Source organism: Schistocerca nitens, chromosome 1, assembly GCF_023898315.1.
Source record: "Schistocerca nitens isolate TAMUIC-IGC-003100 chromosome 1, iqSchNite1.1, whole genome shotgun sequence".
Classification (NCBI taxonomy): Eukaryota; Metazoa; Arthropoda; class Insecta; order Orthoptera; family Acrididae; genus Schistocerca; species Schistocerca nitens.
Window position 1 is genome coordinate 792,920,687 of NC_064614.1, and position 24,663 is coordinate 792,945,349.

Below are 24,663 nucleotides of genomic sequence, written 5' to 3' on the forward strand. Positions count from 1 at the left end.
GTAAAATTTACTCTTTGTTTCCTTTAACAAAGTGTTCATCGTGACCAATTTATTTTGCTGACAGTACTCCACTAGCATCTCCCCTTTGTCATTGCCTCTTCCTAATCCATATTGTCCCATGTTGTTTGTTTCGCTACCTTGTCGAACCACCCTATACCAGTTTTCTATGATTAAGATGCTGACTGTCGCTCTGCCCTCAGAGTGAATAATATCTTCTATTGCATTGTATATTTTCTCCACTTCTTTGTCATCGTGGTCTGATGTCGTGCACACCTGATCTGTTTCTGCATTTATTTTCACAAACATTAAATGATCATTGTGGCACATCACGTTAGTATCACTTTGCACTCTTTTGATTTCCCATCACTACTGCTATATCATGTTCAAAGAATAAATCATTGTGGAATTACCTGACACTATTTCACCATTGTGTGCCAACCCCATTTAAACCCTTTATGTTCCTTTCACATTTGTCCCTGTCTTTCTTCAGATTTTCCACTTTTCCTGCTCTTTGAAGTGTTCTTACTTTTTGTGTCCCGATGCTGAAATTAAAATGTTCATTTCTTTTGATGACATCCCCTGAAGTACTTACCAGCCAGACATCTGAATTGGGGATTAGTTTACATCATGAACATTTTAATCTGAAAAATAGCATCATTATTCTCAGCCTTCCAACATTCAGGAAATGTAATAATTTGTTAGTCCTTCCATTTCTTTCCAAAGAACTAGACTGTGGTGGGTTTCGCCCATGAGTCTTCAATCTTGATCCATCTGAAGCAGCATTTGCTCTGTGCCAAGTCGATACTGGTGCTCCCTATTGCCCTGTACCAGCCTGCCTAGTTCACCAGCTGCATACTCGTACTACCATTAAAATAGTTATAATATGTTGTAAAAAGTATTTGTGCATCTGGCCCATTAACTCTGCTGTTTGTGTAGCTGTATTTAAGATGCAGTGTTATTCTTGCTATGCTGTGAATTCGATTCTTTTAAAGTCTGGGTTTGTTTGTTTCTTCCCCCCCCCCCCCCCCCCCCCCCCACAGTGAATGTGAATCAATGTGTTCAATGATTTTCAGGTGGCTATGACTCATCCAACGGCAGTTACAGCTTGCAATATGGATCTCGAAAGTCTTATAACTGATTCGAATCGATCAATCGCCACACTTGCCATTACAACGTTGCTGAAGACTGGTGCAGAATCCTCTGTTGATAGATTGATGAAGCAGATTGCTAGCTTTGTCAGTGAGATCAGCGATGAATTCAAGATTGTTGTTGTTCAGGTAAGGACACGTGTCAAATGAACAGCTTTAATCAAATTTATTTTTAATGAAAACGTATATGTCTATATTTTTGTTTTGACGAATGATGCTGAGCAGCTTTACCTAAATTGGATTGAGCACTTTGCAGCAACCTTCACGGACTTTCAGTATCTGTTATATTTTTCAAAGTAATAATAATTATAATTATTTTTGGTTATGCGAGTATGTATTACGCATTAATGAACATACCCATCAAGACTGTGCATCAGTTAGTTTAAATTTTTAGTTTAAATTTTGTGTAACTTCTTAACAGTTTATTTGGTGTTCAGTATGATATTTAAGAGGTTTGGTGGGTGAATATGAAATTGTCCAACATTGTTACACGGATTTTTCAGTGAACCAAGACCTGTAACTCCCACATTTTTTTTGGACTGCTGTAGAGGTTGACCATTCTCACTAAGTCAGTAAAGAAATTTATGTAGCGACCTTAATGTTCCAATAACCCTGGATGTCACAAGGTTCATCAGAGTGTGGATTTTTTTTAATTGCCTAAGTTATGAGGCCAGTAATGCTGGACAGATTGTATTCATAAATAACCAGTGTTTTTCTGATGGAAACTACAACATTGCATAAAATTTTGCAGGCTATACGAGCACTGTGTCTGAAGTTCCCTCGCAAACACAGTGTGTTGATGAATTTCCTGTCAGCCATGCTTCGTGATGAGGGAGGATTGGAATACAAAGCTTCAATTGCCGATACAATTATCACCATCATTGAAGAAAATCCTGAAGCAAAGGAAACAGGTATTTTTATGATGAAATTCTGTTATGTCGTTCTCACTGTTCATTCCATTATCTGAGTACTGTAGTGATATGAATTTTAATGAAATGTCTTTGCCTAGATAACAGATATTTATATTGTCTGGTCAACCTTAATAATACTGAATTCAAACTGTATGATGCCATACCATTGAGATTGAGTGCAACTAGCAAAACAACCAAATGCTTACAGGTCTCGCCCATCTCTGTGAATTCATAGAAGATTGTGAGCACACAAGTCTTGCTGTTCGTATTCTTCATTTGTTGGGTAAAGAAGGGCCTCGAACAAAGCAGCCGTCGAGGTATGTCTGTTTCTATTTTGTGTGAACCATAACCAACAATGTGTCCCACAGTATTGTTTAAAAAACAGAGCATAACTGACAGTGTTGATTTACCTTGTAAATGCATATGCAAGCACAGAACTTTGTTATTGCTTCTTATTTTAAATTTTTACAAAAAGAGAGACTCTTGCTCCCTCGAAAGTAGTGCATGAAAGTAGAGATTTGCTTTTGAGAGTGATTAACAGCTGCCAGCCACTGCACCAATTGTCAATCCTTCATAGGTTTTCCTGCACTTTGCCACAGTCTTCTGGCATTGCAAGCTCTCTCTAGACAGCCACATAACCTCAGGAACCTTACGATGTTCCATTTATGTAGTACCTAATTCTTTTGAAGTTATGTGGAATATTAACCCAGATAGTCCTGAATTATTTGTTTTTCAAAAATTGATTTATATCTTATCCACATTCATTCACAAGGTTGTAAGGAAGAAAGAAAAAACAATTTAGAGTATTTATTTTTATTTATTATTTCCAAAAATGGGCGTCCTTCCAGAAGGACGTCAGGACAATAAGGGAACATGTTTTTAAAGTATATGACATTGCACAATTAACTTGTTTTGGTTTTTATACTTTCAAATAAACATAAATAAATTTGAATTATGGGCTAAAACAGCTAATAAATACAAAAAACAAATAAAATAACCTATACACACATTTTATGCACTAGTATGATAAGACAAAAAGCAACAAATATGAAGTGGTTCGTCACCTTTTACACACATAATAGTTTTTTTGTGGCAACTTCGACATTTCAGCTGCTTCTTCTTTTTTGTTATCTCGTCCATTGGTAATTCAGCACCATAATGTTCTATTCCATCAAATCTAGAATCTAGTTGTGCCCTGTTACCAGGACATCCTCTGTAGAGTCCTGCATGACCGAGTATGCGAGCACGAAATACGAGATGGGGCGAGCACACCCTAACTGGATAGGCTGCCCGCACTAGTACTTGTAACCGAACATAGAAGCCATGACCGAATACGTAGCACGTAACTTCAAACGCATTACACGAGTCATTATCCGTGTGAGAATGCAGCCAGTACGGCCTTCTCATTTGTGGTGTATCTCTCTCTGTAATCATGCAGTGCGAGGAAGCCAGTGCATTAAGACCTAATACTGAAACTAATGTTTACACATTGAAGGAACAGGAAGGTCTAAAAAGCCAAGTATGGCGTACATTTCTGTTGGTTGTAGACGAAAACAGTGCGTCTGCTGGGTACGTATCGTGCATAAACAGCTCCACATTATTGTGTTTCCAGTCGGGAACCCCTCATTTAAAGAAACACAGTTGCAGGAAACCTCACAAAGATACAGCTCCTTCAGGGATACCGACAGTAATAAAAACTAGTATTACAGCAAAATGTGTTGCAATGTGTGCTAAAGATATGAGACCTTTTAATGCTGTTTCCGGTAAAGGTTTCAGAGAACTGGGCCAAGAATTAATACATCTAGGTGCGCATTATGGAGAAGTTAACGTGGCACATGTCATGCCACATCCCTCTACTATAAGCTGACATGTCAAAAAACAAGCTGACGCAATGCGAAGTAGCATAATGTCTTCTGTTATTGCGGAAGTTATTAATAAAACAAGTGCTGCGACAGTTGATATGTGGACTGATTCGCATAATCAGGTGCATTATTTGGCGCTTACAACACAGTACATTACCGAGCGAGGTGGCGCAGTGGTTAGACACTGGACTCGCATTCAGGAGGATGACGGTTCAATCCCGCGTCCGGCCATCCTGATTTAGGTTTTCCGTGATTTCCCTAAATCACTCCAGGCAAATGCCGGGATGGTTCCTCTGAAAGGGCACGGCCGACTTCCTTCCCCATCCTTCCCTAATCCGATGAGACCGATGACCATGCTGTCTGGTCTCCTTCCCCAAAAAACCAACCAACCAACACAGTACATTAACACAGATTGGTCTCCTGTGAACAATGTTTTATTTACAACAAAATTCCGTGGCGTTAAGAAGACTGGAGTAAATATTATGAAAGAAATTGAAGAGAGAATGGCTGATTGGGACATTTCGCCGCACATGTTGCATTGTTTTGTTTATGTCTCCGATCACATTGCCAATGTAATAACGGCTTTGAAAAATCACGAAAGGATTCCTTGTACTGATCATTGTATAAACACAGCACTTAGCCGTACTTTCGTTGAAGATAACTTCTTGTTAAATCATGCCCTGAACATCGCATGAACAATAAATACTGCAAAATGCATTGTAAGGTACATTAAAAAATGTGGCCTCTGCTAGTCTTTGAAATCATCGTTGTAACAAGAGGTCTGCACGCGCTGGAACAGCTTGTACAGTATGCTGGAATCCTTACACATTCAGTATAACGAAGATACTGCTTTGCTGACGGAAAAGGACTCCGCTTCAGATTGCAAGGCTATGATAATGAGCTTGCAGGTAAATTGCGCATTTTCTGAGACCATTTAAAGAGGCCACAGATGAATTAGAAGGCGAAAAAGAACCGAAATCCAGTTAGTTCTTTTTTGGTTTCACAAACCGCAACAAATTTGCAGTGTCAATGACACTGACTGTCAGGTGAGTAATTACTGCAGTTAAAAGAACTGTTTCATTATGATATGCGATAGATTTATAATTACCTAGCGTAATTGATGTGTACTAACAGATATGTATTTTTTAAGAGGAGGTACAAAGGATAAAAAATTGAGCCTTGACTTTCGTTTGTGAGAAGACTGTGATCACTTCCAGACATAAAATTGCTACGTCTCCTATCCGCAATTGTATTGAAATATCATTTTACTTTCCACGTGCTTTATGAATTTAGCTGTGTCACGTACTCGTTCTTGGAAACGTTACTTTTGTATTAAAAGAGAGAGAGAGACAGAGATAAATACATTGTGTGTGTGTGTGTGTGTGTGTGTGTGTGTGTGTGTGTGTGTGTGTGTGTGAGAGAGAGAGAGAGAGAGAGAGAGAGAGAGAGAGAGAGAGAGAGGAGGGGGCATTGGATTTGTACAGTACAGTGCAGCGAGCCAGAATGAGGCGAGCTGAGACGTCAGCGGTGACCGGTCATGCTCGGTTATCCGCGTGTCCGGAATCCGGACATCAGACATGGGGCGAGTATGTGACCGAGCCGAGTCGTGTGGGGCCGGACACGAGCAGCTCGGCGGTCCCCCCGTCAATAGACAAGCCGTGACCGGTCAAACATTGAGCGTTGCAGCACTCTAATCCTCTGCTGGTAGTGACTCTTCTGTTACTTTCAAGAATTGCAGTGACAATTCAACGACGAAACGTCAGATGATCTATGGGTTATTCGTTGTGCTTGTAAAGATCCCAGGCATTTTGCTCTGCAATGTCTATAAAATCTGCAGTGATCGGGAAATACCACTTTTTCCCTCTTATAAAGCATCTATATAGGGATTCATTTTGCTCAGTTCGATCTATGCCTCCCAAGTTAGGTTGAAGCACGCTAATCCTTTTCTTTTGTTCCCAGGAAAATCTTGCTACAGAGCGTAGTGGTTGCACTCTGTCAAAGTTGGTGGCTACAGTAACAACATTGTTGTCATTCCAATGTACAATGGAAATCCCGGATGCTGAGTCAGAACAAATTTCGTATGATCCTCTATTTTCTTTTATCATTTTATCTTCAAATGATAGAGTACAATTCTTAACTCTGTTTCCTCTTATTGTTCCTGTTGCTTCTGCGCCCCTCTCTTTTAAGTCATGTAGCGCAGTAGCATTGAGCTTACTTGCTGGTAATTTATCTACACTTGGATTTTCTTCAGCACCCGAATCTTCATCTGTTACGTCACCAGTTGAATTTAGAGGAGGGTGTAATGTTACATTCACACCAGTATTAGGTATTTCCTCATCTTTTGATTCTAACATGTCCAAAAGTTCCATAAGTGTACATCGTTTTCTGTGAATACAAAATGGCAACATATTACCCTGACGTCCTTCTGGAAGGACGTTTGAAAACATTATTGAATTACAACTGACAAAAACTTTCAATCATAATATGAGCCCATAAATAATATAGGTTAATTCTTTAAGATATTATATGACAAGTTTCAGAATTATTGACGCAATATGAAAGAAAATATACATATCCATCGATGACAAGGTCAGTCAGTTCGTGCATGGTAAAATCGGCCCTATTTTCAAGACACATTTTCTCACTCACTATGAACGACAGCGTCAAACTGACTGTCGCAGCGCGCAACTGAATCTGCCTACTTCATATAACAATGCGTCACAGTCCGTTGCAACAATGCGTTATTCGCAAAATTAGATAATTTCAACAGTGAGTTACGTCGTTCTTCCAGAAGGACGTCAGGGTTATCCGGGTTAACCATTTTTGCCTTGTTTGATTTACATGATATTGCTTTTGTAATGTGTCGTGTAAGCCAGTTGACCAAAATCCAGAAAATTAGAAAAGTCAGTTTTGCGGTATTGTTTTTTCAAAGATGGTATGAAACATCAAAGATATCACAATATTGTTGAGATTTGTAAACTGTACTGCAAGATGGTTGCGAAAAGAACTTGGCATTGAACATAAATTTTGGTACATCATCTTGGTATTTTCATCATGAGAGGTGCCCTTGACTCAGTTAGGAAAGAATAGTGGAGGAAATTGAACACAGCCTTTGTCCAGAAGCTGCCCCATTATCTGACTGAACTAAATGGGACTGAGAATTTTTTATACTCTCCAGCATATTTCATCCTACATACTTCTTTAGCCTTCAGGTGAGTGGACGAGCATGTGCAACCCCCTCCCCCCCACACACACACACACACACACCACACACACACACACACACACATATGCATACCAGCTACATTCTGCTGGCTGAGTACACAGTGCTGGGACTGCAGTTCCCCATGCAGACTAGGGTGAAGGTTTGTACCGGGTGGGTGGGCAAGAGCGGAAAGGAGTTTCAGGGGGTTGGATTGAGATGGTTGGGAAAGAGTGGCTAATAGTTCAGAGATCTAGGACTGTCAATGACAGTGGGCAGCAGATGCTTGGGATAGGGACGCGACACAAGGGTACCAGGACCAATAAGTTTGTGCAATACGTGGTGATAATGTGGCAGAGTAGATTGGGTAGGGATGACAGAACAGAGGAGGTGGAGGCTGTAGGGATTGTACAGGTGTAGGGTGAATGGATATATTGATGGGTGTGAGGCAGAGGTTAGCAGCGATTGACACCAGGAGGATTATGAGAATGAAAAATTTGTTGCAAGAAAAAATTCCATCTACTGAGTTTGGAAAAGCTTGTGCTGGGGAGAAGTATTCAGGAGTCTTGCTGCTAAGTACAACATGCTCAATTTCAATGGCTACTTCGCAACCTGTACTATGTAGAGTCCCCCTCCACCAACTTATTTTTAAATCTTCATTGACATAACCTGGATCACTATTTTTATTCAATTATTTGGTTTACACACAATTTTTTTTTTATTTGCCACACCGTTTAAATCAACCTTTCAGCTTCCTCAGTTGCTCTTATTTTTTCTTCCTATCATTTTTTTCCCACCTAGTCTCTTTGTGCATGAGCATTTTATTATTTTTATTTATTCATCACAATGTTTAAAAATTTGAAATTGCTGATCTGTCAGTTAAAAAACAGAAGATGAAATAATCTATTTGTATTGTCAGTGCAGTGCTGTCAAGAATGTATTTTTTGTTACAAGATGTACATTTTTTTGGATGGTAATTGTCATACAAACATTTGAAACATAAATTCTTATTGCACTATGGACAAAATAATGTGAATGATGATTTCAACAAAATTTAGGATTATAAGTAAAACGAAATTCAAGGAAAATGAGAAATAAAAATAATGACTGCAGCAACAAGGACAAAAATGTAAGAGTAAAAAATGGAAGCAATTAAATCAAAGGTAATACAGAGCGATAATCAAAATCCTGTAAACAAGAATTCAAATGCCTGATAGGAAGAAAAATGAAAGAATATGATGTATTTCATATTCTAACGTTTTTGACGGCGATTTAAAGCGAGAAGTAGACATACAACCTTCCCACTTCTTTTATACGAGGTGACTCACTTGAGATTCACAGCCGATCTTCTTTGCTGGCTGCTGGGAAACTCTCTTGACTTCGTCATCGTCGAAGTCCCTGAAGGAAATCCTAGCCACCCTATGGAAACGGCACTTGTTTGTGAGGGTTGTTTGAAAGGTGTGCTATGTGTTTTGTGTTAGTCATGATTTATCTGTTCGTGTAAATCATGCTCTTATCAACAGTACCCACCCCTTTCAAAATTTATACAAACCCTCCCATCTATATCACATCTCATAAAAGGTAAAAATACTCTATACAAAATAAGAAAGCTATACATTTGGGTATCACAGTTGTTTAACTAGTCACATCATATTATATTATCCATAAATATAATAATCTATTTGGCTTATTTTGTGTACATATCACTTCTTTTTGGGGATTTTCTTAAGTTGTTATAGATTTTATAGTCATATTGGGTTTTCTACGCAATATGACTCCAGGATAGTTCTAGATTTTAAAGGCTAGATGACAGAATAGTTTAAGATTTTAAAGGAATTTGGTGCAGGAAGACTATTTTGGAAGAAACCCCAAAAACAACTCGGAATCCGATGGTCGTCACTCCGCCCGTTAACTCAGAATGTTAACATCCCAGGGGGGAATATACAATTTTACTTCTTCTATATTGTATTTCCCCTTCTCTGATCCAGTCGTGGGATATACCAAAAATAACATCTTAGGGTGGATCACCATTTGTACCCAGTATGGTCCCTCATATTTTTTGGAAAAAATGGTGGGTCACTTTCTTCAGAGTCAAGCTTTTAAGTTGTTGTTTTATAAGGACCAAGTCATTGACTAGATACTGAGGTTTTACAGCTTTTTCGTAATGCTTACTTAATCTTTGTTGTGCTTTCTCAACTAAATTCTTAGAAACTATTTCCTGATTTACTTCATAATTGATATGTAGTTGTTAAAACATTTAATTAGAGGTTCTCCTATTAAAGTTTTGCCTATAACTTCTACAGGTGTCAATCCAGTCGATAAATGGGGTAACTCATTTAGGATAAGTTCAAAGTCTTTAATTTTTGTTGCCCACAAAGTATGTTTTTCGTGGCAGTAAGCACGACATAATTTTACTATTTTCTTCATTATTCATTCACACTGGTTTGATGATGGGTTATAATTGGATATTAACACTTGTCGAATACCTTCCCATGCTAGGAATTTTCTAAATTCGTTACTCACAAATTGTGGTCCGTTATCCGTTAGAAACCATTTTGGTTTGCCTACTTCTAGGAAGTAATGTTGTAAACAGTGCATAACCGTTTGTGTATTTGCTTTTTCAATGGGATATAGTTTAACATGTTTTGACCAGCATTCGATGATGACCAAAATATGATACTACTCCCTTTCCTTGTGGAATTGGCCCAAAAATTCTGCTGCTGTGAGGTCGTGTAATTACTTAGGAATAGTAGGATACATTTTGTATTTCACATGAGTATTAGTCTCTTTTACTCTGTGGAAAATTTCACAGGTTCTAATCAAAGATGCTATTCCATGAGTTAGCTTCTTGAAATAATAAAACTTATTCATATGGGATATACATTTTTTGATTCTGAAGTGTCCATACCCTGTGTGAACATACCATACAAGTTCGTCTTCCATTACCTTCGGAATACATAAACGCCAATGCTGTGATGTTACACTGTCTCTCGAAAACAGGTTATGATCTATAATTTTCCATTTTCCTAACTGATTAGGAGGTAACGAGTTCTGGATACACATAGAAAATATTTCTGTGAAATAAGGATCATGATGGATGTTATCTGTTATTCTTTGAGCCATTTCCTTTACCCTGAAGTTCGGATATTCTGCTGACATAAAATTAACGGCAAAAATAACGCCAGGTCCTTCCATATGTTTCAGTTCTTCCGTTCCTATGGATAGCCTAGGTAAAGCATCAGAGACAGTATTTTTGGAACCTTCTTACGTATCGTATTTTAATATTGTACTCCTGTAGGAAAAGCATCCTTCGCATCAACCTACTGTGTAGTAATAGACTACTCATCAGAAAGGATAAAACTTGATCTGTATGAATATGTATTTCTGATCCCCATACTAATGTTTGAAACTTTTTAATACTCCTCATAATCATCAATAGTTCCTTTTCGGTAGCTGTGTAATTCAGTTCGTGCTTATTTAGGCTATGGCTAGCAAAAGCTATGGTTCTGTGTTCTACTTTATTCGGATCCTGTTCTCCTTGGAAAAGTTCGGCAGCAATACCGTAATCAGATGTATCTGTCGAAATTTTAAACGGTTCACCCAAACTGGATTATGTAATATGGGTGCCTTAACAAATGCTCTTTTAATGTTTTCAAATGCATCATTTGCACCTTGATCACAAGTCCACGGTACTCCTTTCTCTAATAAATGTAAAATTCTCGGGTCATTCAACTCCTGCCCTCGTACGTACTGTTGATATTATCCAGCCATACCTATCAGTCCTTTTAATTGTCTTACATTTCTGGGGTGCAGACGTTTTTTGATAGCTTTGTGTGTTCAGTGTTTGGTCTAATTCCCTCTGAACTTGAGTTCATGGCACACAAATAACAATTTTGACAGCTTCATTGTAATACCTTTTTCTTTAAATTTTTTCAGAGTCTTGCACAAAGTTAGACAATGTTCTTCCTAAGTAGCTGATATTATTAGGATATCATCTATGTATATTATCAAATCCTTCAATAAGTCTCTCCCTAGTGCTTCATCTAACACAGATATAAATATGGACACAGAGATATAAGTCCAAATGGCAATATGTTGAAATGAAATGCTATGATTTTCCATCAAATAAAAAGGCTGTATATTTTTTGGATTCCAGATGTAATTTTATCTGCCAATATCCCGCTGTCAAATCCATCATGCTAAAGAATCTTGCCTTTTCAAATTTGGACAGCAATTCACCGATATTAATCGGTTGGTCTCTCTCAGTCTCTTTATGTTAGTTCAGTGTACGAATGTCTAAGACTAACAGTACACCACCTGTAGCTTTCTTTACCATGACCAGAGGATTATTGATCACACTGGAACTTCGTTCTATAATATTATTATCGATCATTTTGTTAATCTCATCCCAAAGTGCTTCCTCCAAACTCATCGGTATTGGATACAGTTTTGCAAAAGAATGGAGTGTCATCTTTGATTTTGAACTTACAGGTATGGTCACTGATGCTACCTGGACATTCGGAAAACACTACTTCATACTCCATTAAAATTTTATTTAAATCTTGCCTCTGTTGATCCGTTAATACCTGGGATTCATTGACTTTGTCTAGTATATCAGTTCTATGTTTTCCTTGGGCCACATTACCAATTTTTGAGGGTAATTGTGCTGTAGCTGTTAATCGCAGACACTGACACTGACACTCGTTTGTTTGTTTCTCAAAGTGACTATTTATCACAAAAGATGTCTAGCGTCTACTGTTCCCTTTACCAAAACAAAGATGATGATCGTCAAAGTTAAAGATGACTTTCAACTCTTAACAACCAATCTAAACCAAACAGTACGTCTCTATTAATACTCTCTATTATCAATAGCGTTTGACGAAATAATGTGTTTCCAATACTGCAGTTCACCTGAGTTTAATATTTTACAAGTTTACTTTTTGTTCCCGTTATGTATACTCCAGTCACTGGCAATAATGGTAAGTGCTATTTATTCTGCAGTGAGTTAAAAAATGTGTATGAGATGAATGATACCTCACTTTCCGAATCTGTAAATATGTTAACCTCTGAAGTTTCCACTGTCCCTGCTATTATAGGCTGTGGGTTATTAGTGTCTAAGCTTGGTTCTTCAAACAGAAACCATTCCTTTGTGGGTATTTTGTATGTAAAATTAACATACTTATATGGAATAAGGCCTCCTAATGTATCTCTACGACCTGGGCCCCGGCCCTGAATCCAGCTCGAACAACGTTTTTTTCATTACTACTAAGTACGAGTTGGTTACCGTAACAAGGTATGTCATTCCCATTTTGTGTTTTTAGGTTACTTGGTACAAATTGTTGAGAAGTTACTGGATTTAAATTTGAATGTGGATGTTTCTTTTTATAATTATTGTTATAACTTTTCTTATTGTACCAATGTACTTTTGCTAAGTTTGCCACATGTCTTTTAAAATTATTCCCGCTATTCTTTTTATAGTTCGAACTTTCGCTTTAGTGTAAAGTTTCATTAAGGTCCTTATTTAGTGCATCAGGTGCATCAACAAAAGACAACAACTCTGACCGAGCGAGGTGGCGCAGTGGTTGGACACTGGACTCGCATTCGGGAGGACGACGGTTCAATCCCGCGTCCGGCCATCCTGATTTAGGTTTTCAGTGATTTCCCTAAATCACTCCAGGCAGATGCCGGGATGGTTCCACTGAAAGGGCACGGCCGGCTTCCTTCCCCATCCTTCCCTAATCCGGTGAGACCGATGACCACGCTGTCTGGTCTCCTTCCCCAAACAAACAACCAACCAACCAACTAACTACTACTCTTCTGCTGTTTTCCAACCACTAGATAAGATGTCTTTTCTCCCGTAGATAGGCAGTCGTCTAATTAAAATACATACTAACCCTTCTTCTTCCACTGGCTTATCTAAATACTTTGCTCATGTTAAATGCCAATTAAAATATTTCCTCATAGTACCCCAAGTATTATTGTAATATTTTGGGTCCCATAGATCTGATATCAACTTTACTTGAGCACTGGCAGACCAGTATTTCTCTTTAAATTTCTTTTGAAAGTTTTCCCAAGATGAAAACTTCTCGATATTTACTGTGCCCCATTCTGAGGCTTCCCCTAGAAGGTACCCCACAGCAAATTTGATCTTCTTAGATTCTTCCGAATTTTTTGGTAATGCTTGGTTAAATCTTTTTAAGAAACGGATCAGATGTACATCTCCGTCCGGCTTAAATTTGGGGAATTGTCTAGATAACCCTAAATTAGCTCCCCATTGTAAATGAGTCACAGCTTCATTAGTTAATACCACATTAGGTGAAGTTACCCTCTTTGCTACTTGTCTTGAATAAGCTTAAATTTCTTCATAGGTCTTCTATACCCTTCCTGGTATCATTAAGTTCGGAAGAAGGAATAGGTGACACATTCCCGGGTGTTATTCTCTCATTAACTTTTCGATCTAAACTTTCTTCAAATTGCTCCTCCAAACTACTTCCATTTATGATATCAGAGTTCGTTATTTTCTCTTTGAAATTTCTTTCTACATTATCTACTCTTGTAGTGACACCTGTAATTTGCGATTGAATAATCGGCATTAATTCATTATTCTTATCTACACTCTCTTTCGAAGTATTCAGTCCTGCTTTACAGCATTAAACTTAACATTGCACACATTTTCAAAGGATCCTAACTTTTCATTAATTTCGGATTCCACATTATTACATCTGTCCTCAATGTTAAATTCTAACTTTTTTGATAAATCTTGGAAATTGTCATTCTGTTTCTGACTAAGGTCAGTAAACATTTGATTTACATGAATGGTCAAGGAATTAGTCAATTCATTCTTTAAATCTATTTTTAAATTCTCTACGCTACTATTTAAGGCATCAAATTCAGTCTTAAGAGCACCCATGCCTTCACATAGATTACTATTTCTTTGCTTTGCGAGTCGACTTTGGCATTTAGCAAACCTAGATTTGTCACTTGATTATTCGGAGTATCACTCTGGGCATTCAAAACTGCACTCTGGGTATTTAATTATGAATCTGATGAATTTAACTTAAGACTCAGAGCATGTAATTGAGAATGTACCGAACTTAGAGTCACACTCTGAGCTTTGATTAAATTTACCAACTCAGCCCAGTCAGGTGTTTCTTTGCTAACTCTCATAGCCATAGCTGGTTCTTGAGTGTCCTCAATTTGTTGTATATTGTCCATGCTTTTATATGCTTTAGCCCTAAAACTAACTTTAAATACTATAATTAAACCAAAAAAGTTCACTCAACAGTATGTACCACTTTGTACTAAAGTAATGAAGTTTTGTTTCATGCTCACCCGGCGTAGAAGTCTTGTTGCGTAGGTGAGTGGATGTAGAGGCAGGTCAGCACTGGTGAACAGCAGCTGGTGCCGGCGGCGTCTGATGTAGGTTGGTTTCCGCGTCTGAGTCCCTGCAATGTGTGTGAGAGTGATATACTCCCCACACTGGATCTTCTTGCTTGAAGTGCATTACGCATATTTCTTCTTAGACAAATGCATCAAAATCTTCTTTGCTGTTTTATAGTTGTGAATTTTCCATGTCTTCACCATTTTTCATTAAAATTTTGCTTCATTGGGTACTTGAATGTATTCCAATGTCTTAGAGTAAATTCCTTGTCGTGTTACGTTTGGTTGTTAGGGCAACATGTAACAACTTCTTATCTAGTTTTTGACTTAAATCACCCATTTTCTCGGGTCCTTTCACACAGGTCGCCACGTTCTAATGTTTTTGACAGCGATTTAAAGCGAGAAGTAGTCGTACAACCTTCCCACTCCTTTTATACGAGGTTACTTACTTGAGATTCACAGCCAATCTTGTTTGCTGGCTACTGGAAAACCCTCTTGCCTTCATCTCCGCAGAATGATGCTAGGTACGGGAATATTTAAGCCTCTCTCTCTCTCTCTACTTGTGAAATAAGTAGATATGTGAACTTTGCTTTTCATCAAACAACAGTATATTTCAACTGCATACAGAATAAAATTATCACTTTCCACATACATATATGACTTCCAATAAGTCACTCGCTCCATCCAACATTAGAAACAAATGTAAGTACATTTATGAAAGAGTTGGCTTAATAAGTATGACTCTGCTTCACATGAATCATAAAATAGGTCTTGCCTCTAACAAGGCTGGATTTAGAGTTTACAAGATTACTTTTTCAACTGTTCTTCTTTCACATAACAATAGTCAATGACACAACAGGCACAGCTCTGCATAAAACTCCATGGTTCTTCCTCTAAAACATCTATGGATTGCCCGACAAGTACTTGTCGGTGGCGTTCGACTGCCATGTCTACGTTCTTCTCGCATCTGACTTTAAACCTGCACACACAAACATGTGACATGCAGTAGGTAGGATTTTACTATCCCACACTCGTATCTAGAATATCGTGTGTTCGAGATGGTAGAAGGCTGAGTGGTTCTAGAATTTACACAGAAATTCTCGAATCGCTACACTATGAGGAGTAATATGACTTGACAAAAGAATAGTAAAAAAGTTACATTTAAACCAATAATGATCAGAGTTATTTTAATAAATATTTTAAAAAATAAAAAAATTCAAAGAACCCAACTACATTCTATTCAGTCTTTTGCATGCAAAGTCAGTACCTTAACCGTTACACTGCAGAACCAGTTTGTAAATTTAACTACCATTTTTAAAGCTATATAGCATCACACGTAATTTTGAAATTTTTCTCTTTGATTACTCACAAACGAGGGCCCACGAGGGTGAGTGGCTGCAAGGTGTGATTCCTTGGACCCTAACCTACATCACTGTCTAGATTGTTTCAAAAAGTTGATCCCATCGCTGGTCGCCTCTCCTTGTGAGCGGTGGCATCTTTTTTTTTATCACCATCACCGCCATGGAGTCCTTCCAGTTAGCTAGGTAGGATATTTTTTGAGTCCTTCCAGCAGAATGTTTACAAATGATTTGCCTCCATTGATGGATTTTCTCCTTCACAGCATCTCACATTTTTCCCTTTCTTTCAAGATCGTCTTCAAATTTGACCCAGCTGCCTCTTTGTTGGTCATCAAACTGGTTTTTGTGATGGCATTTCCTTTCCAAATATTGCCAGGGAAGTTTTAGGTTGCATCCATTTCACATGGCCAAAGCACTTCAGTTACACTGTACATCTCCATGATCACTTCCACTTGCAGGTCTCTCTTTGTGTGTTCATTTTTTATGTTTCCTCTCCTTGTATTTTGGAGAGAAAACTTGAGGAATTTCATTTCACAAGTCTGCAGTTGACTTAAGTGATGTTGGTTATGACACAGATCTCCAGACTATGACATGATAAGTAGAAGGCAAGTTTTGAATACAGTCTGTTTAGTTCTTAGAGAAGTTCTGTTAACCCATGCAAGACTTCATATTAAATGGAATATTCTGGAATCCTTCGGTTACCCCATTCAGAACATAATGATTATCACTCCCCTCGTTTGCCACAACATTACTGAGATACATGAAATATTCACATTCTCCTCCTCCTCCTCCTCCTCCTCCTCCTCCTACTCCAAAAACAGGTTCCGTGGAGTGGGCAACTTGAATCGTTTGAACTTGGTGTTTCACAGATCCCTTTTCTTCTGTAGCTCCATGTTGGTTGTTCCAACTGGTGTCCTTAAATATATTTCAAAGTTCATACGATAGTGTGTTCTGGAGTCTAACAAAGCAAAAAACTGTTATGCTGTATTTCTGTGGCTTTATGGCAGATACTTTGGAAGCAAAATTGTCCTCAAAATGGAATTAGTTGCTCATCAGTTGTCACGTGTCTTTCAGTGGTACATAACATCAAATACTTACCTTGCAATGATATGATATGTTCAAGCAAACCAGTTGACTTGTCAGTCTTTTTACTCTCATCTCCAGTGTCTGTGTCATCAAAGTGAATACAGCAAAGTAAAAACAAGAATCTTCTATACGACACAATAACTGCAAATGTATTAGGTCCATCCATATCCCAAGACACTTTGAAATGATGATTGGAAGCATTGCAAGTCCCTGTGCATAGCAAGAGATACAGAAACGCATTCATCTTCACGTGCTCTCTATCTTGTGTATAAATATATGTCAAACTGTGCGCAATTGTTAATCATATAATTTTTAGCGCACACAATGGTGCCACCCATCAATGTATCATCAAAATAGAGAGAAAAAATTTCAGTTGGATGCTGCTACTTTGCCATAGGGTGCCTGGCTTATGAGAAAAAATTACAGTGTGGCTTTTGAATCTTCCTCTGTGACTAATTTGTTTCATGTGCCATTTAGTCTGCTCATCTTTACTCATCAGTAACACTTGAATTTGGAGGTTCACCATCTGAAAATATAGCCACATACGAATCCATGTCATGCTCACATATTTCAATGTTCTCTTCTCAATTTTCCAAACTTTCTTCAGACAGAGACTGTTTCCAACATCATTTTGTAGCAGCTTTGACACAGTTTCATCAGCTGTCAGAATCTTCAACATTTTCTGAGAAGGCATGAGAAATGACTTTGAAACTTTCTGTGTATCGCTGACTACTTCCTAAAACACACAACTTCTCAGAAAAATGATGATGACAAATTTACATAACATTTATGCACATGAAAGACAATGGTGGTGATCACATGTAAAGACTCACATCAGGTTACTTCACTGAAACACTGAATGGTACAGGTGGTTGCATTAGATAACATCACTGAAATGAAATGTGAAGTTACACGGGTAGCCATGATCGGTGAAACCTTCCAGTACAAGGAAACAAAAATATGACAATGGTTTTAAATAGAGCTCAAGAGACAGCCACAGAACAAAGGAATTTACACAGAATGCATTACCTTTGTTCCTCACCACATCAAAGATCAGCAACAGATGACAAAATACAGGGGCCTTATTAACATAAATATTTAACACAACTTTAAAATGGATTACACTATTCTTATTTGTTGTTAAAGCCTCTATATTCCATCGCAGTTGCTAGAATGTAATGTATACTCAACACAAGTTCCTGCCTTGTCTTCCATGTGTTACAATAGTTTAAACCACATTTTTCTAATCAAGATGCATTGGTGTAAACAAAACTATTCGGAAAAGTCTTCAAAATGAAGTGGGAAGAAGCACTGATTTAAAAAATTATTGTGAACAATTATTATGAAGAAGCCAAAAAACTCAGATTGTGTAAAAAATCACATTTCATCAGTTAAGATGGCAAATCACCCACTAACAACAGAGAGAAAACTGACAAAATGCCAGGAACCAGTTTAACTCATGGCTTGTTGACAGTGACATTCAGTCAGAACAAATGTTTGGTATTTCCAAAGAACAAATGTTTGGGCTTTTCGAAGAACCATCTTCCCGTGCTCACTTCCCGAGTTAGTACATACTCACGGAAACATTGTCAGAAGGCCATTTCATGATCAGTATTGGTGAGACTTCTCCATTCCAATATGTGGTTGAATTCTGTAAGACAAGAATCCAGCAGCCACATAGCACAGTGGGATACAACATTGTTCAGATTAAATCTTGCTATGGGTTGCTTTCAGAGTGGTAAGGTGTGCCAGTTCTTAGGTCAGAGGAAAGTAAGGACATATCATGTCCAATAGGCTCATTCGTTTAAGCAGCTTTCGGAATGACAACAGTTTACTCTAAGATTCAGTGCAAAAGAAAAAAACAATGTTAATTTGTCCAAAACTTTAGTGAAGTTCACCACTGGCCCTTCATACCAAAGTTCTTCTGTCTAATGTGTTTGATAGAGGTAAAACTGTTTACAAGAGAATGAAATTGCATATAATGTGAGTGTGCTTCTTTAACGAATCTGCCATGGAGTTTGTGTTACAGAGCAAGTTATCCCTTGCTTTATGCTAATAGTGATAATTCACTTGTTTTCATATTTGATTGCACAAAGCCAATAATGATATGTTTTAACTGGACATGAGTTGTTTGGGGCAAATTATCACTAGCTCAATTTTTGCTGTGATAGCCATATGTTTGACTTTAACATTCATCAGCACACACTAATCACTTAGTGCAATTTATCAGTGATTGATCACAACAATTTTCTACATAATATTGTTTATAATCTGAAAGATATGGCAATAATTTACCCCATTTTATGGCTAGAATAATCATTTATTGGAAGTAGGAAGATGTAGATGTGCTGTGTATGAATGTACTGAGTTATATTTCTGAAATAATATTCTCAAATCGTTAATTACATTATTATAAAATATGTCTCTCTCCCATATTGTCCATTTGTTTTTCCAGTCTGAACCTTTATTTAATTCCAATGCACATGTTATTTTTTGGATTCCCTTTTAGGTACATAAGATTTATTTATAATCGTGTAATATTGGAAAATGCCATGGTCCGAGCAGCGGCTGTTGCAGCAATGGCACAGTTTGGAGCTGCCTGCCCTGATCTATTGCCTAACATCCAGGTTTTACTGGCTCGATGTCAAATGGATTCCGACGATGAGGTGCGAGATCGTGCTACATACTACCACAGTATTCTTGAGAAACAAGACCGCCCACTGGCAAATCAGTACATCATTGAAGGCCTTCAGGTACAGTATGAAATAAATTTATACATCGTTTTACTACAATGTTATCTTGACTCAAAATGTCAGTGAAATTGCTCTATTTCTACATGAGAGGGAGGGGGGGGGTTTCAGTTGTAGCTATTCTTTGTAAAGAATATGGAATTAATAACTTCAGTTCTATTTCTATGATAAATTGCTTTTATGTTGGTTTATTCATAAAGGAATGTGGAAAACTGCTGTCTGTGGCTTCGGATTTTTTAATCATTTTTATTTTAATTACGTAGCTGGGGCTATGAAAGACTGCATTTTTGCAGTAATCCTCTACTAATATTACAATGAAATGTGTTATTGAAATTGTCTTTTGCTTGTAACTTTGAAGATGAGACTTTTTAAATTGTGAACACATGATACTTTCTGTTCTTGCTGTTACCAGAGTAGTGGCCAGAGATAGTGATCATGTGTGTAAATGGTATTAGTATTACTTTGCTCATATTATGGTCCTGATAGTTGGTAACAATCAAGAACAGTGATGAAATTCACTCATTTGACCCTTCGCAATCTATTGCTTACCTTTTCTTGCCTGTGTGGTGTCTCATAAAAATTGTTTTATTGTTAGTTACTCTTCACTTATTACTGGTTTTGGAAATAATTGATTGATGCAGGTCATAAAACACACGTGCAAAGCTGCACTTTCACATTCTCATTAGTGTGGGGAAGAACAGTTCTGTGGTGAGCAATGACCTGTACACTGTAGCTGGTTTGGAACGTATAAGTGAAAACATTCTCTTCTGTTGCCCCTTTTCAAATCCTGTACTGCCTGTCCATTTATAACGGATACTGAAGTCTGAAAGATACAACTTTTTTGAAGAACATCATCAGCAGACGTAATCAGTTCTTTCTTTTTATCACTTCATCATGATCATCTTGGTTTTTTAATGGTTAAGCTAAATAATCTTTTCTGTGCCTGCTGTTTCTTTGATGCCGTTGTGGCTGTTCTGTCAGTAGTTTTTCATCTTCAGTCACTGAGACGAAACTAGTTCAGTGAGATGTGGGTTAGGTGGTTACTCCATTGTATCCTGTATTCACTGACTTACTACTCAGAACACCTAGTTAACCCTTTAGCTGCTGCAAACGAGCTCTTCGCGTTCTGTGCTGAGGCTGCTGCTGTTATGGCAGTACTGTTCATCAGAGGTTGGTACCTGTGCTGAGAGATGGCATTCTGGTGGATATGAAATATTTACCCAGTTTACTTATCCAGTTTTTCAAAAACTATTAGGTGCAAAAATTTGATTTTTGGCCATCTTACAGCTAGGTATCTTCACTTGCTAAAGGACTGATTTTCTTTTTGTTATATGCCGTAGTTACTGTACTGCATCAAATTAAGTAAAACATGGACAAAATGTTGAAGATCTTACAGAGGTAAAAACACATTGCGTAAACTTATCATGTGGTTGATTTTAGCTCATACATAGCAGTCCATGAAGTGTAGATAAGATATCAAAATTGTATATAAAACTGAGAGCAAAAGGATATCACATTTCATTCTCGAGTTATTGTGTTTTATATCTGAAGGATGGTTGGTTGATTGATTTTAACAGGGAAGCTAAAACAGCTTAGGTCTGACCCGCCACTGCCCGCACCGAAACTAGGTTTATTGTGCGGTATCACTCCCTGTATATTTAGTAAAGCCAACCGGTACCCTTAAATAGTGCAAGGAGTCCCTCTACCAGTTTTTTGTTAGACACAATTTCTTCAGGTCTAGTTGTCCCGAAGATTCTGTATCTTTTACTCTCCAGTGCCATGCCTTTGAAGATTAGGTGTGATGCAGTTTCTTTGCCCTCATTACAGATCCTACATTTAGGGTCCTCTTCCGTAATACCCATTGTGTGTAGGTGTTTTTTGAAATTCCCATGGCCAGTCATCAGTCCAGTCATGAGTTTGATCTCCTTCCTGTTCAATCCCAGGATTACAGAGCTTCTTTCAAAACATGGCTTGGGCATCATTACCTTACCATGTTTTTGTTTATGGACCTTGGTCCAATATCCTACATGCTGTTTCCGTAGTTCTAATTTGATCATAGGCTTGGTGAGTGTCAAGACAGGTTCCGGTCCAATAAATGGAGTTGTTGTCCCCATACTAGCCAGTCTATCAGCTTGTTCATTGCCACAGATCCCTGAGTGGCCAGGGACCCACACTAGGTTTACCCTATTGCTTCCCCCTAGCTCCATCAGAGCCCTGTGGCAATCTGCAACAATGTTAGATCTTGTTGCAGGAGTGGCCAATGATTTCAGGGCTGCTTGGCTGTCTGAATAGCTGTAGATGCTACGGTCATTGTAGCATCTACGCATATTCTCCTCCACACATGCCCTGATTGCAGTAATTTCAGCTTAGAATACAAAGGCCGGCCGCGGTGGTCTCGCGGTTCTAGGCGCGCAGTCCGGAACCGTGGGACTGCTACGGTCGTGGGTTCGAGTCCTGTCTCGGGCATGGATGTGTGTGATGTCCTTAGGTTGGTTAGGTTTAAGTAGTTCTGAGTTCTAGGGGACTGATGACCACAGCTGTTAAGTCCCATAGTGCTCAGAGCCATTAGAATACAAAGGCCAGTTTTCCTAGAGAGATGATGCTCTCCAGTCTTGGCTGAACCCCGTACACCCTCTTCCTCAACACCTTGGTCTGTTTTCAACCCATCGGTGAACCAAACAACGTCCCCTGTATGGTGTCAAACTGTTTTTTCCCACTGCTCCCTACTTCCAATTATTATGTTGTAAGGCTTGTCGAAGCAGTTGGGAGTTACTATATAGTTGGCAGGCATTTCCCCAGCCATTACTGTATTTACCTCACTCACTTTGTTAGTGTGTAATTCTGGATAAGCGAATGAGACCCAGTTTTTGCCACTTTTAAGTCTGTGTACCCCACCTGCTGCCTCCATCTTGACCCAAAGGTGAAGTGGAGGCATATCCAGCATGGCTTCCATTACAGCAGTTGGTGTGCCACTAATTCCGCCCGTTATGGCTAAACAGGCCAATCTCTGCACCTTAGCAAGCTCCTTAGCAGCAACCCGCTGTTCTACCTTCTTCCACCACACTACGGCCCCATAGGAAATTCTAGGTCTAACCACTGTGATGTATATCCAGTGCATACCCCTGGGTCTTAGGCCCCAGTTTTTGCCACAAGCCCTCCTAGTACTCACTAGAGTACTTTTTGCCTAGGAGCAGATGCTCTTAATGTGAGGGGTCCAAATTAGCTTTTCATCCAGGGTTACCCCTAGATACACTCCTGGAAATTGAAATAAGAACACCGTGAATTCATTGTCCCAGGAAGGGGAAACTTTTGACACATTCCTGGGGTCAGATACATCACATGATCACACTGACAGAACCACAGGCACATAGACACAGGCAACAGAGCATGCACAATGTCGGCACTAGTACAGTGTATATCCACCTTTCGCAGCAATGCAGGCTGCTATTCTCCCATGGAGACGATCGTAGAGATGCTGGATGTAGTCCTGTGGAACGGCTTGCCATGCCATTTCCACCTGGCACCTCAGTTGGACCAGCGTTCGTGCTGGACGTGCAGACCGCGTGAGACGATGCTTCATCCAGTCCCAAACATGCTCAATGGGGGACAGATCCGGAGATCTTGCTGGCCAGGGTAGTTGACTTACACCTTCTAGAGCACGTTGGGTGGCACGGGATACATGCGGACGTGCATTGTCCTGTTGGAACAGCAAGTTCCCTTGCCGGTCTAGGAATGGTAGAACGATGGGTTCGATGACGGTTTGGATGTACCGTGCACTATTCAGTGTCCCCTCGACGATCACCAGTGGTGTACGGCCAGTGTAGGAGATCGCTCCCCACACCATGATGCCGGGTGTTGGCCCTGTGTGCCTCGGTCGTATGCAGTCCTGATTGTGGCGCTCACCTGCACGGCGCCAAACACGCATACGACCATCATTGGCACCAAGGCAGAAGCGACTCTCATCGCTGAAGAAGACACGTCTCCATTCGTCCCTCCATTCACGCCTGTCGCGACACCACTGGAGGCGGGCTGCACGATGTTGGGGCGTGAGCGGAAGACGGCCTAACGGTGTGCGGGACCGTAGCCCAGCTTCATGGAGACGGTTGCGAATGGTCCTCGCCGATACCCCAGGAGCAACAGTGTCCCTAATTTGCTGGGAAGTGGCGGTGCGGTCCCCTACGGCACTGCATAGGATCCTACGGTCTTGGCGTGCATCCGTGCGTCGCTGCGGTCCGGTCCCAGGTCGACGGGCACGTGCACCTTCCGCCGACCACTGGCGACAACTTCGATGTACTGTGGAGACCTCACGCCCCACGTGTTGAGCAATTCGGCGGTACGTCCACCCGACCTCCCGCATGCCCACTATACGCCCTCGCTCAAAGTCCGTCAACTGCACATACGGTTCACGTCCACGCTGTCGCGGCATGCTACCAGTGTTAAAGACTGCGATGGAGCTCCGTATGCCATGGCAAACTGGCTGACACTGACGGCGGCGGTGCACAAATGCTGCGCAGCTAGCGCCATTCGACGGCCAACACCGCGGTTCCTGGTGTGTCCGCTGTGCCGTGCGTGTGATCATTGCTTGTACAGCCCTCTCACAGTGTCCGGAGCAAGTATGGTGGGTCTGACACACCGGTGTCAATGTGTTCTTTTTTCCATTTCCAGGAGTGTATTTCACTATCCCCTTCACAGGTAGAGTTTCATCAAGGAGCTTTAGATTCCAACTTGAGTGTTGAATGTGTCTCTTCGTAAATGGCACCACAACAGTCTTCTTAGGATTAACTCTCAGATCCTGTTTACTGCACAATTTTTGCACAATGTCCAATCCTCCTTGTGCCATATTCCTAACTGTGTCAGTGAATTTGCCAAATATTACTAGGACAAGGTCATCTGCGTATACTTGGCAGAAGCATTGGTTCAAATGGCTCTGAGCACTATGGGACTTAACATCTGAGGTCATCAGTCC

The 24,663-nt window shown here is 39.5% G+C and overlaps 1 protein-coding gene across 2 annotated transcripts in view; it reads left to right on the forward strand.

The window, feature by feature from the left end:
* The window catches only part of LOC126262315 (coatomer subunit gamma), a 113,802-nt gene that overhangs the window by 39,756 nt on the left and 49,383 nt on the right, over positions 1-24,663 (forward strand). For both annotated transcript variants that reach the window (XM_049958878.1, XM_049958871.1), the window contains exons 7-10: positions 1,074-1,277; positions 1,900-2,059; positions 2,268-2,376; positions 19,457-19,700. In XM_049958878.1, the coding sequence (XP_049814835.1) occupies positions 1,074-1,277; positions 1,900-2,059; positions 2,268-2,376; positions 19,457-19,700 (717 nt within the window). The remainder of the gene's footprint in view (positions 1-1,073; positions 1,278-1,899; positions 2,060-2,267; positions 2,377-19,456; positions 19,701-24,663) is intronic.